Here is a 13545-nt window from a genome sequence, read left to right as displayed (position 1 = left end):
GTGGTCCCAGGCAGTAATGGTTCCAACTCACCCTGACTAGAGGGACCCTGCCGGGAGAGAGCATCCGCATTCCGGTTGCTCCTTCCGGAGCGATACCTCAGCTCAAAATCAAAGGCAGCCAGTTGCGCAGCCCACCGCTGCTCCGTGGCACCGAGCTTAGCAGTATTCAGGTGGCTGAGGGGATTGTTATCAGTGAAGACGACGCACCTCTGCCCCAACAGATATTCTCTGAACTTCTCAGTCATAGCCCACTTGAACGCCAGAAATTACAACTTAATCAAGCTGTAGTTTGACATGTTGCGCTCAGTGGGCCTAAGACTGCGGCTAGCATAAGCTATAGGCCGCACCTTCTCTCCCTGTTCCTGGGACAAAACTGCTCCCAATCCACCATGGCTAGCATCTACCTCCAGGATAAAGGGAAGGGAGAAGTCCGCATAAGCCAATACAGGGGCCGAGGTGAGCCTACTCTTCAACTCCTCGAAGCTCCCCTGACACTGCTCTGTCCATGCCGCCCCAAAACTCGACTCCGCTCGAGCCCTGGGCTTACGACCTGCAAACTCAGCTACAAGCCGGTGCAGAGGAGCCGCCAACTTGGCGAAACCCTCTACAAATCGCCTATAATAACTGGCGAACCCCAGGAATGAACGGAGCTCTGCCACCCCCGTGGGGCGCTGCCATTGCCTCACTGCCTTTATCTTGCTTGGATCTGTCGACACCCCTTTGGCAGAAATCACGTGTCCCAGATAACTTACCTCTTGCTGGAAAAACACACATTTGGTTAATTTAGCCTTCAACCCCTCCCGCTCCAGCCGACTCAAAACCACCTCTAACCGCTCCAGGTGTTGTGTCACAGAGGAGGAAAACACTACTATATTGTCCAAATACAGAAGAAGGGACTGACACTGCTGGTCCCCAAACAACCTCTCCATCAACCTCTGGAAGGTGCTTGGGGCATTGCGATTCCATTCAAAGAGACCGAAGGGTGTACAGAAAGCGGTCTTGTGTTTATCCCCCTCTGTGACAGGAACCTGATTGTACCCACTGGCGAGGTCCATGGTGGAAAACCACCGGGCCCCCGTCAGGGAGTCCAAAGTTTCCTCGATCTGCGGCAGAGGGAAAGCATCCCTTCGAGTTTTTGCGTTCAGCGGGCGTAATCTACACACATACGCAACGTGCCATCCTTCTTTTTGGCCAACATGATGGGGGAGGCGTAAGGACTACAGCTCTCTCTAATAATGTTTGTTTCCAGCAACTGGTTTATGTGCGTTTTTACCACATCGTACTCAGACGGCGGTATCCGCCGGTACCGTTGTCGAACTGGGACGGAGTCCGTCAAAGGGATGTCATGAGACAGAAGTTGAGTACATCCCAAATCGCCTTCATGCGCCGAGAAGACCATATGAAACCTTAACAACAGAGACCTTACCTGCTCCTGTTCGGTCTCTGTTAACGCCGACAAATCAAGACTCTTGATTTGTTCCTGCATTGGAGTGAGAGGAACCTGATTGTACCCACTGGCGAGGTCCATGGTGGAAAACCACCGGGCCCCCGTCAGGGAGTCCAAAGTTTCCTCGATCTGCGGCAGAGGGAAAGCATCCCTTCGAGTTTTTGCGTTCAGCGGGCGTAATCTACACACATACGCAACGTGCCATCCTTCTTTTTGGCCAACATGATGGGGGAGGCGTAAGGACTACAGCTCTCTCTAATAATGTTTGTTTCCAGCAACTGGTTTATGTGCGTTTTTACCACATCGTACTCAGACGGCGGTATCCGCCGGTACCGTTGTTGAACTGGGACAGAGTCCATCAAAGGGATGTCAGGAGACAGAAGTTGAGTACATCCCAAATCGCCTTCATGCGCCGAGAAGACCATATGAAACCTTAACAACAGAGACCTTACCTGCTCCTGTTCGGTCTCTGTTAACACAGACAAATCAAGACTCTTGATTTGTTCCTGCATTGGAGTGAGAACAGTAGGAAGCTGAAGATTTACTGCTGCAGAAACAGATTTAATTTCTGAGACGCCAGGGGGCATAGTCACAATAAATACACTGTGCAACGTGCCCAAGACAGCGTTCCGAAAAAGCATTTACGTCAAGTCTTACCTACGTTAATGACAGGTACATAAACCGTGCCTCGAGTTACTCGCGTTAATGCAGGTGATGCTAAAAGACCTGCAGGCAACCCAGTTTCTGGTGGTTCAAAAAGCACCCAGCAAATTGCCCGGAGCAACTGGCAGCCACTACTTTCATTGTGCCACCCGGAACACAACACGCACTGCAACCCCGCAATCGCACCTTGCCTATCCGGCTATCTGTAGGGACAGCACTTACCTGTCGACAATGTTGTAATGCTTGAAACACTGGCTTAGAAGTCCCTAACACCGAAGGTGCATCAAATAGGGTGGTACCGTGCTGCCCAAAGAGCTCCTGATAGCACCGGCTCAACACAGTCATCCCCAAAATACCAGGGACTTGGATACCGGTGCCACCAGGAGGATCCCTTACAACCAGCACACCACATCCTGGGATCATCTGACCTCAAAGCTCAACGTCCAACTCAAGATAGCCAACATACGGTATCAACGACCCATTGGCTGCACGGAGCTGCAACCACTGACATGCCCTGAGACGACCCTGGCCCCATGGTGCAAACTGTTCTAAAAAATAACTTTCCATCATTGTAGACACCATGGAGCCAATATCGATCAAACAGGGCACCTGCACCCCTCCCATACAAACAACGAGGTGAGGACATGATGCCATTAAATGCGGCAAGGGACCTAACATCATTGAGTCACTATCTTCCCTACCGATCTGTGACTCTGCAGTTCGGCGGGACCTAGTTTTCCGTTGGCTGGGAAAAAGTCTGTCGAGCCCTCATCATAGAAGGTGAATCACGCCGAACTAGGGAGGAAGGAGAAATACTGCGTTCTCCATCACATTCACAGGCAAAATGGCCTGGTTTTTGACATCGGTGACAGATTAATACCTCCATATGGGAGGGCCGACGAACATGCTGAGGAACCCGCATACCGGCAATACTCTGAGTAAGTTGATCTAACTGCTGCTGCTGTGATTTTAACATCTCCCGCAGCTCCTTCAACTCTGACTGAGAATGCCCTTGCACCCCGTACTGGATGCCGTAAGCTATTGGAACTGACTGACTCCTACCCCTCGCACCCCCTGGTGTCCCCTCCCGTTCCCACCTAATCGCCTCCCCACGTATTTCCAAAAGGGTAGAGGCGGGCTGGCAGCAAACCAATTGCTTCAGTTCCCGGCGGAGCGCGCTATCGGTAACATACTCGACAAACTGATCACGCAATACAATTTCAGCATTAAGAATAGCATTCGGTGATTGCTGTTTAACCTTCTCCAGGAGAGTCATCAAGGCCAGGGAAAACTATAGCAGCGATTCCCCATCTTGCTGCCTCCTGGAGAAAAAAGCTTCTTGGAGTGCTACATATGATTGGGAGCAACCATACAATTCACGTGAAATCACAATTTTATCTGGATCACCCCGTTCCCCACTGGGACGGTGTCTATTCTCTAAGGGTAGAGGCGGGCTGGCGGCAAACCAATTGCTTCAGTTCCCGGCGGAGCGCGCTATCGGTAACATACTCGACAAACTGATCATGCAATACAATTTCAGCATTAAGAATAGCATTCGGTGATTGCTGTTTAACCTTCTCCAGGAGAGTCATCAAGGCCAGGGAAAACTCTAACAGCGATTCCCCATCTTGCTGCCTCCTGGAGAAAAAAGCTTCTTGGAGTGCTACATATGATTGGGAGCAACCATACAATTCACGTGAAATCACAATTTTATCTGGATCACCCCGTTCCCCACTGGGACGGTGTCTATTCTCTTCACGCACTTCACCTTCCAAATGGTCGAAGAGAAAAAATGCTTTATCAGCCCTAGACAAATAACGAGCCCGCACACATGCCTCAGCCTCCTCCACCCACTCATCAATACCAGTGCCGGATTTACCACTAAACTTTGGACACCGTCTGTCCCTGGGCACAAAAACAAACCGGTCCGGCACAGCAGCATCAATCTGGGCTGGCTGGGGAGGGTCAGGCATTACTGCAGAGGCAACAACAGGCACAGTACTTGGACCAGGTAACTCACCTAGCACCCGCTCACGACGCAACTGGTCATTGTCGGCTCGCAACTGTGCCACTACTTCTCGCAACTCCTGCATCTCTTCCTCCATACTTGTCATAGTTACACTCACCCCAAAACTAGAAAAGGGCCACCGATGGAGGAATACAACTTGTCCCAAAGGTCAAAATGCACGCTGCTGTTTTGCTCTGAGGAAAAGAAGAAAACACAACCAACATCAAAACACAATTTCACCCACGTCTCACTTAATCTCTGCCTTACCAGGTAAATCCTGCCGACTACGCCAAAATGTGGCAATGTTCAAGTGGAAGGAAATATTAATATAATTAGATTTAGCCGACTATGCCACCCTGGTGGGAGGCCAGGGAAATAACTCCCAATAAAAGGACACACAGGTAAATTTCACCAATTGAAGGTAACGAGACAAGGGAGACGCGAGGATCGATACAAGAAATACACTTTATTATAAAATATCAAATAAAATTCTCTCACGAAACACGCCCACAGTGGTAGGAATAGCTTCCGGGGCCAGGATTAATGGGAACAAGGCAGGCCGGCCACAACTCTGGAGGTCGTCCAAAACCCACCTCAGTTCACAGCAAATCAGACACCACACACACCCCTCCTAGGGAAGTTATATCAAAGCACCCACAGCACACCGTGAAACACTGCCGAATAACGCAGATCTAGCCTCCCCTGTTCCACACAAGTCCTCACTGGCCCCTAGAAAGAGAAACATTTATAACGAAATTCAAACGGAAATATTATAAGTAAAAGACAAACACCAAATAATAATTTTACAGACACGGTGTTGTAGCAGCTTTGACACTCAGGCCTCCAGATGACACACGTACAAAACAGACAAATAACCAGCACCTAAATGGCACTAGAAAACTGAATCCATGAATAAAGAAACACTTTACAGAAAATACATAACCAGAAAAATAAAACAAATTAATACTACAAGTATAGCTACAAAATAAAGCAACCCAAATACAAAAGAAACAAAATAGCCGCCAAACTAATCAAACAAATATAGCAACAACTTACTCTGTTGACAAAGGAAATTAAATCAAAGAAATTAAACTAATAGAAAACCCGGCGGACACAATGCCCAGAGGTTAACGTTACAGCCCCCAGCGACTCACGAAGCCGCAAACCCGTTAACCACACCGATGACCGTACGCAACACGATCAAATAAAACCAAAAAATATCCCTGAGCAAAACAGCAGCGTTGTCGTCGCAAGAAGTCCTTGCTAGGAACAGGGCTTGAAAATCTTGATCTTTCCCCTTTACCTTTAAACAAGAGTACGAGAATTAATCTAAATTTACAAAACCCCAAATGTGAAAAACAGGAAAGGCATACTCACGAGTTATGTTGAACCAACACTAGACGCACAGCTGTATGGCTACTCACTACCGGTGCCGCAACTCAGTCTACCAGCCAGCATTCACCCACCTGCCGTTTTCGCTAGCACCGAGCACAACAACCAGTAAATACCACCACTAAGGTGGTCATACAAATTAAACACCAACCATACCTGCAAGCGAACTCTGCCACGACTTCCCGCAATGCCAACAATACCAGCCCCACTCTAAAATTAACTATAAACAGCACATATTAACCTCGCAACAGACGCATCATTACACCATCAGCAGAAACTCAACGTACCTGGATAGGAATGGGAACGGAAGAGGAAGTACCAGGGAGAGAGAGAACCCCAAGTCAGCAGGAACGTACCCCCCCGCCGTCAAAATAAAGGTCCTAAAATAGTACGGCTGCTACCACCTCATTGGTTTGCCAATCATACCCCAACCAACCAATCAGAGGAAATAACTTATCCTGCCACACTTAGTAATGCATTTACTTTAGATATAAGCCAAAATTATGTATGTGAAGTCAACATATATCTATATTGCTTTTTAAAAGCTATTACATTTAAATTTGCTGTTAAATGTGCTATAATATGAAATTAGAATTTTCACTTAAAATATATATTTTTTTACTAAAAACATTTGCAATGTAATTTTGTTGTTTCATTTAGTTTACTTATTAATAAAGACACTTACAGACTTCAAAGACCTTAATTTTTTTGTGATGTGTAAAATATGCATCGTATTTTCTGTTACATACAGTATATATATATATATATATATATATATATATAATTATTTTTTTAATATATATTTAGACAAAATTATGTCTTTTATTTTTTTCTAAGGTGAGTGTTAGAGCTTTTTTCTTAAACTATATATAGAATAAAAAACAATTTTATTGTGGCACATTATTTACAGGACAGTTATTAACATAAAGCATTTAGTGAACTCTAAAATGTTATTAACTTTGGACATGGTGGTGGTTATTGTAGGCCACCCTGACTTGCTGTTGTCTTTTAGAGAAAGCTTTACTCATTATTGCTGTCTGCAGTGACCAGTTTGATTTGTCCTTTCAGCAAGTGATCTGGGAAATGAACCGCATTGGAATGCTGATTGACCTGTCTCATGTGTCTGAGAAGGTCATGAATCAGGTGCTGGATATCTCTAAATCTCCTGTTATCTTCAGCCACTCTTCTGCCTACAGCATCTGTAATCACAAGAGAAACGTTCCTGATGATGTTCTCATGAGAGTGGTAAGAGTACCATCAATTTACAACCTCAAAATGAGTTTATTGCCCAAAAAGAATTGACTGTGACGTACTTACTCTTCCATATTCATAAAACGTTTGTAATACGTTACTCATTACGGATATAAAGAGATGTTATAAAAGATAAAACCAGATGCTTTAATTAAGCAAAATCACTTGGATAATCTCGGCTGTGATTCGGCCATAGCACAAGTCTACAGGTAATCACAGTTATTCTGATGTTAGGGTGGTTTTCCTGAACCTGAAGTGGTTCAGGCTGCAGGATTGCCGAATGACTATAGAAAAGTTATCCAAATGCATAGACAATAGTGCTGGGCAACGTTTAATCACGATTAATCGCATCCAAAATAAAAGTTTTTGTTTACATAATACATGCATGTGTACTGTGTATATTTATTAAAGACATACACATACAGCATATATTTTGAAAATATTTACACGCATTTACATGTGTATATTTATATTCATATTATATAAAAATATATCAAATATATAAACATAACATTTTTTCTTAAATATATACCTGCATGTGTGTGTATTTATATATAGGCTACATAATAAATATACACAGTACACACATATATTATGTACACAAAAACTTTTATTTTGTATGTGATTAATCACAATTAATCGTTGCCCAGCACTAATAGAAAATAACCGACAACTGAAGACTAACTCAAGAGGGCTATAAATACACAGGGTAATAAATGAACTGAATGAGACACAGGTAAACAATATAATCAATAAGTAACTATGGCGACAAGTTAGAATATATTTTGAAACCATGACAACCGAAGAAACAGAAAGGACACAAAAGAAACAATGAGTTGCAAACTAGAACTCCATGAAAACAAAACTGAAACCTAGAACTGAACGTGACATGCACAGGCTGAGTTCTGCTTCGTTTTTTTATGGCCTTCCTTCATTAACTTTCCATCGCCTCGTTGACTTATGTACACGTCATTGGCTACGTTTACACTGTCAGTTTTTTGGGATTGACAACCGCATTTACAGGTGTGAGTCTGGAAAAGTCCCATTCACACAGCAACTTACAATAGCTTTTCAAATACTGCCTGCATGAACGTGCAACGGGGGGTCAATCATGTATTCCTTACCAGCGACAGTGACCAAAGTAATATCAAATATCAAAAGTCTTATCACTTTCTGTCATCTTATCACTTTTTGGACATCCGTCATATCGTTATTAACTGACAGCAGATTTTAAATTTGGGTGGAGAGCAGACCATTTGAGTCGTGCGCAGAACACAAAACTGATGGCAGCAGCTCCGGTGGAGAACAATTGATTGGATCTAACTTTCAGATGACACACAGCTAATTTCTCCGTCACTGTAAGTTACCGAAACCACACATGAAAACACATAGTTAGTACAGCAGAACAGCTCTCTCTCGCACTGTACCATGTGACAGACAACTAGTTGTCCAGTCCTGTTTCGATCACAGAGCGCGTGTGTTCAGAGAATGCAGTTGTGAGTCCTGAAAATGTACAGGTGTGAGTTCGGTTACAGAATGCGGTTGTCGCGCCTGTAAATAACCATACTGTGTGTGAACGGAATGTGTGAACTGTATTATGGACTCAAATACAGGATTGACAACTGTATTCTGCTGCTGTGTGAACATGGCCAATTGACCCTTTGCAAAAACCTGCTCTCCTATGGCGAGCGAGGATATGAATTCTTGATATCAACAGTTCAATTTTTATTAGCTAAAATGCTAATTCTCGATATCAGGAATTCGATTTCTACTAGTAACAATGGCTATTTTTGATATCAGCAGCAATTACATTTCCACTAGTAAAAACAAACAACAATGACGTCATCACTTCCAGAAACTGAATTCTTGCTATCAGGAATTACATTTCAACTAGTAAAAAATATTATTCTTGATATCAAGAATTTATATTCTGGGAATGGCAATAGGCAAGCCGTTTTGACTTTTATTCATTTGCAGGATATGAATTCTTGATATCAGCAATTACATTTTCACTAGTTAAAATTCTAATTCTTGATACTAGGGATCTTAAATGTCAGGCTGCTATTCAAATTTAATTCTTGATATCAAGAATTGATTTCTTACTACGTGAAATTCCAATTTCACATATCAAAAATACAATTCTTAGTAGTAAAAGCCTTTATTTTGATATCAGTAATCATGTGGTTACTAGCGCAAATGTCCGTTCTTGGTATCAACAATTGAATTGCCACTAGTAAAAATTTTCATTTTTGATGTCAATCATTTGATTGTCACTATAGTGACAATGTTCATTTCTGATATCACGAATGTTATTGTTACTAGTTAAAAAAGAGAGTCATTTTAGAAATTACCCTCCTGATTATTGATATCAGAAATACATTTTCAGATATCATTAATAACAAATTGAGACCAATATGAGACATTCAATTAGCAGTGACAATTAGCAGACAACTGATGTACACATATCTTGGCTTATAGGCCTTGATCACGATTACACAACTCCCTAGAATACATTCAAATTGGTCAGACTTTTGTAACTAATAGCCATCAACTAGTCAGAACTGAGAGGTTAACCACTAATGCCCAGCATCACTAATCCCCCGAATGCTTCAGTATACTCCAGAAACAGAATTGCATTTTTTAAAGAGAAGTGAGATCAGTGTGGCTTTGTGTACACCAAATGTTCCAGTAAATATTATGGCACTTGCTAATGTCAGCATGCTATTAAACCATGGTGCATAACTCTCAAATTGTGTGTAATTAGCATTCAGACTTATGCTCGATTTTCAGCTCTTTTACAAAAGGGGTAAAAGAATTAAAAAACAGATTATTCTATCATCAATGATTTTTCAAAAATCATTTTCTATTTCAAAAATGAAGATTCTATCATCATTTACTCACCCTCAAGCTGTTCCAAACCTGTATGAGTTCTTAACATATTTTGTTCTGTGGAAGATTTTGAAGAATATTGGTAACCAAACAATTGATGGTAGCCACTGATTTACACCGTATTTCTTTCCCATACTATAAAATTCAATAACTACCATCAAAATATGTACTTGCGTTTTCCAAAGATGAAAGAAACTCATACACGTTTGTAACAACTTGAGGATGAGTAAATGATGACAGGATTTTCACTTTTGATTGAACTATCCTTTTAATCAATAGGTACATTTCTAAGGCATCTAAATTATCAACATGATTAAAACATTGCTGAAAACATATATTATACACAATCTACTACACTACTCATGATGATATTTTATACAGAATTAGAAAATAAAAGTCCTTTTAGTATAATTCTAAAAACATCAGTTTGTTTTTTTACTGATTTGAAGTAAATCAGAATGAGAATAGAATGATTTTTATATTGTTAGTAATATTTCAAGATAAACATTCAGGTTTACCTGATTATCCATACATATTTTTAAGGAAAATCATTTTAAAATGCGAGTATCAAATATGATACAGTACATCAAATATAATAATAAACCTTCAAGATAAGCTTTTTTTATGTCACCATGCAAGTACACTGTTATTACAGTGGTGCACCAACATGAGATCCAACACCTACCTATTTCCACCCCCTGGATCCCATTTCCACCCCTAAACCTACCCATCTCCACCCCCTGGATCAAATTGTTCCAATTACTCTTAGACACATTGTTGTTACAAAATGTAGTTATATATGTCCTGTTACACATTTGTACATACACAAACCATTCTGAGGGTTGTTACATGTGTGTAGTTACAGAAATATTACAGCTCTAGATACTATGTACCAATGTGTACTTATACTGTGGTTACATACTACGTGCACATCTAGTTACTATGCAAGTACACAGGTTGGTATTAGGGCCACTTAATATAAAGTGGGACCAAATATTCATTTTCAAAAATGTTTCTATTTCAGAAAGAAAAGAGAGGGATTGTCATGGTTAATTTTTATAATGACTACGTAACATGCAAACAAGCTGCTAACATCTCAGATGTTGCTGGTGAGTCCTTTTGACCATATTAGGCTAATATTCCTGAGACAGAACAATGAATTCCATAAAGTTGACTAGGTTAAATTTAGGACTGTTCTTCACTTAAATTAGCTAAACTGACTTCAAAAGACTGTGGCACATGGATGTATATGATGACAGTAATTGTGCTGACAACATTCAGTGTGTCAGTCTTGTGCTGACTGTAAAAAAAAAAAATCAATCCAAAGGCACCACCTAGTGGACACACCGTTGAATTTTCTGATATATTAATAACTCTTTTCTTAACATCATATCTGTATGATCTTCTTGATAACAACAAATGAATTCCATAAAGTTGAGTAGGTTAAATTTAGGACTGTTCTTCACTTAAATTAGCTAAACTGACTTCAAAAGACTGTGGCACATGGATGTATATGATGACAGTAATTGTGCTGACAACATTCAGTGTGTCAGTCTTGTGCTGACTGTAAAAAAAAATATCAATCCAAAGGCACCACCTAGTGGACACACCGTTGAATTTTCTGATATATTAATAACTCTTTTCTTAACATCATATCTGTATGATCTTCTTGATAACAACAACAAAGCTGATTAATATTTTTTTTTGTATTGCTCGTTATTTCCTATTTCTGTTATCTAATTCTAACCTTTACAATAACCTTACCATTCTCTTCTGTACTACTCAGTTAAGTTAAAACTACATCACGTTCTCTGCTCTTGTTTGCTATAAATTTTACATTAATTGAATGGATATTCTTATATAAAATGCCTCGTACCAATAAAGGTTTTGTGCTAAAAGAGTTTTAAGTGTAACAAAATTATTACTGTGTAAGGTAAATTAGCCCATGGGTTTAGGGGCCTTTTGGCTAGATCAAAGTAAATCACAATAAAGAAAGTTATATTCATAATATAATATACACTGTAAAAATCGACAGGAATTTACTGTGTTTGTGCACAGGAAATTACTGTATATTAGTTCAGAGTAGAATACCGTAGTTTCAGTCAAAATTGCAGTAATGTAAGAAGTACTGCGAGTGTCACAGTAACCAGCAATGTCTTGTAGAAATTCACAGTAACTTCCAATGTATTGTAGAAAACACTATAACTAATTATGTACTGTAGAAAAATCACAGTAATTACCAATGTATTGTAGAAAACACAACAAGCAATTATTTACAGTAGAAAATTACAGTAACCAACAATGTGCTGTAAAAAAAATAATGGATATTATTTATATCCAGCTTAGTTTTCACAAGAGAGCGGGTACAACTATTTGTAACTTGAATGTGTTTGGCTTCTGGTGTCTTTTGCTTCCAGTCATTTTACCTGTGCAAAAACAGCCCATTATACTGCTTCATACAAACTTTTAATTATTATCATATTATTTTAACTTTAGTATCATAATCATAAATTCACCCCCCAGAACGCGATTTCACCGTACTGCCATACACTAGGGTTTTCTGAAACCCAGCCACTGGGCTTGAGAAGGAAAACATAGTAGCCTACCCTGGCAGCTGGGTTTCCAGCCAATGACTGCATTTAATTTGACCTCACTGTAATTCAGTTACATTTTAGGTTTGAATAGAGAATACAGGAAGCAAATGTATTCTTTAATTAAAATTAAAAAAAAAAAAATTACCAGAAGGTCATCAAGATTTTATTGTTTTCAAGACATCTAGCAATAAAGTGAAGAATGATAAATTAAGCTTGTTATAATGATGAGCAGTTAACCGTGACTGTTGATAAATGAATATTTATATTTAAATCGTGCAACATGCATTAGTTATTTCATATTAATTTTATTTTTATTTGGGATGAACCAATGTAACTAAACAGCAATGGAACTTGTCGGTACCAATAGTCTAGTGGTTAGCGCACTGATATATAGTGCAACTGTGGCTTTGGCGACCCGTGCTCGATTCCTGGCTTAAGGTCCTTTGCCGATTACATTCCCCACCAATTGTTACACTGTCCTGTGTAATAAGAAAAAAAAGGTTGCACTTGCAAATGAGTGAGTTTTACTTTACAGTTACATGGTTGCTATTGTAAATGAAAACAATGAAAATATTTATTCTACAGTAAGTTACTTGTCACTAGCTGCCAGTTAATTACTGTGAATTTCACAGTCAGTTTCTTAGTGTATACATAAAACTAAATACATTAAATTAATATTAGCATATAGGGAAAAAGTACCTTGGAATATAAACATCCTAATAAATACTAATTCTAATAATATATATATATATACACATTTGAAAGCAAGAATATATTGTCAGGCTGTGTGGTATATATACTGTAACTGAGAAATAGGAATTGAAGGAAGCTAAAAAGAAAAGAAAAGGCAAGCTATGTTAATGATGGTTATAAAACAGGACCTGCATACATATATACCGCATACTACATAAAATGTTTTGTCGTTACACCTAAAAATTTGCGTCATGTTGTATTATCTAAATTAAGTGGGTTTTAAGTAAAGATATTGTTCATTGTTCAATTTATTTATAAAGCACTTTAAAACAACCTTAGTTTACCAAAGTGATGTACACAGTTACATTGACCCAATCACACAACAGAATAAACACATCATTAGAAAACCAGTCACAAAACATTGAAAGCATGGGAAGAAAGATACGTTTTTAAAAGACTTTTAAACTCAGACACTGAAGAAGCTATTCTGATGGATAATGGCAAATTGTTCAATAGTTTGGGGCTAGCAACAGCAAAGGCTCGGTCACCCCTACATTTCAATCTAGCTCTGGGAACCAAAAGCAGATGCTTAGTCTGTGATCTGAGTG

General features: G+C 39.9%; 1 protein-coding gene and 2 long non-coding RNA genes across 3 annotated transcripts in view; 2 read left to right on the top strand and 1 right to left on the bottom strand.

The window, feature by feature from the left end:
• dpep1 (dipeptidase 1) overlaps positions 1–10773 on the top strand; it is an 18261-nt gene extending 7488 nt beyond the window's left edge. Inside the window, exons 6-7 of the mRNA XM_016245860.1 lie at positions 6579–6755; positions 10675–10773. Coding sequence (XP_016101346.1) covers positions 6579–6755; positions 10675–10773 — 276 coding nt within the window. The remainder of the gene's footprint in view (positions 1–6578; positions 6756–10674) is intronic.
• LOC107561448 (uncharacterized) lies at positions 5116–5962 on the bottom strand. The gene is made up of 4 exons (XR_001605851.1): positions 5798–5962; positions 5667–5730; positions 5496–5596; positions 5116–5421 (listed from the first exon to the last, which is right to left on the bottom strand). It is a non-coding gene; the product is annotated as an uncharacterized lncRNA (long non-coding RNA).
• Positions 10774–10776: 3 nt separating the features above from the next.
• LOC107561449 (uncharacterized) lies at positions 10777–11227 on the top strand. Its single transcript, XR_001605852.1, has 2 exons — positions 10777–10828; positions 11093–11227. It is a non-coding gene; the product is annotated as an uncharacterized lncRNA (long non-coding RNA).
• The last annotated feature ends 2318 nt before the right edge of the window (positions 11228–13545 follow it).

This window comes from Sinocyclocheilus grahami, unplaced genomic scaffold, assembly GCF_001515645.1.
Source record: "Sinocyclocheilus grahami isolate Dianchi unplaced genomic scaffold, SAMN03320097.WGS_v1.1 scaffold772.1, whole genome shotgun sequence".
Classification (NCBI taxonomy): Eukaryota; Metazoa; Chordata; class Actinopteri; order Cypriniformes; family Cyprinidae; genus Sinocyclocheilus; species Sinocyclocheilus grahami.
The sequence above is the reverse complement of the archived record's forward strand: the minus strand, read 5'-3'. Positions and strand labels throughout refer to the sequence as shown.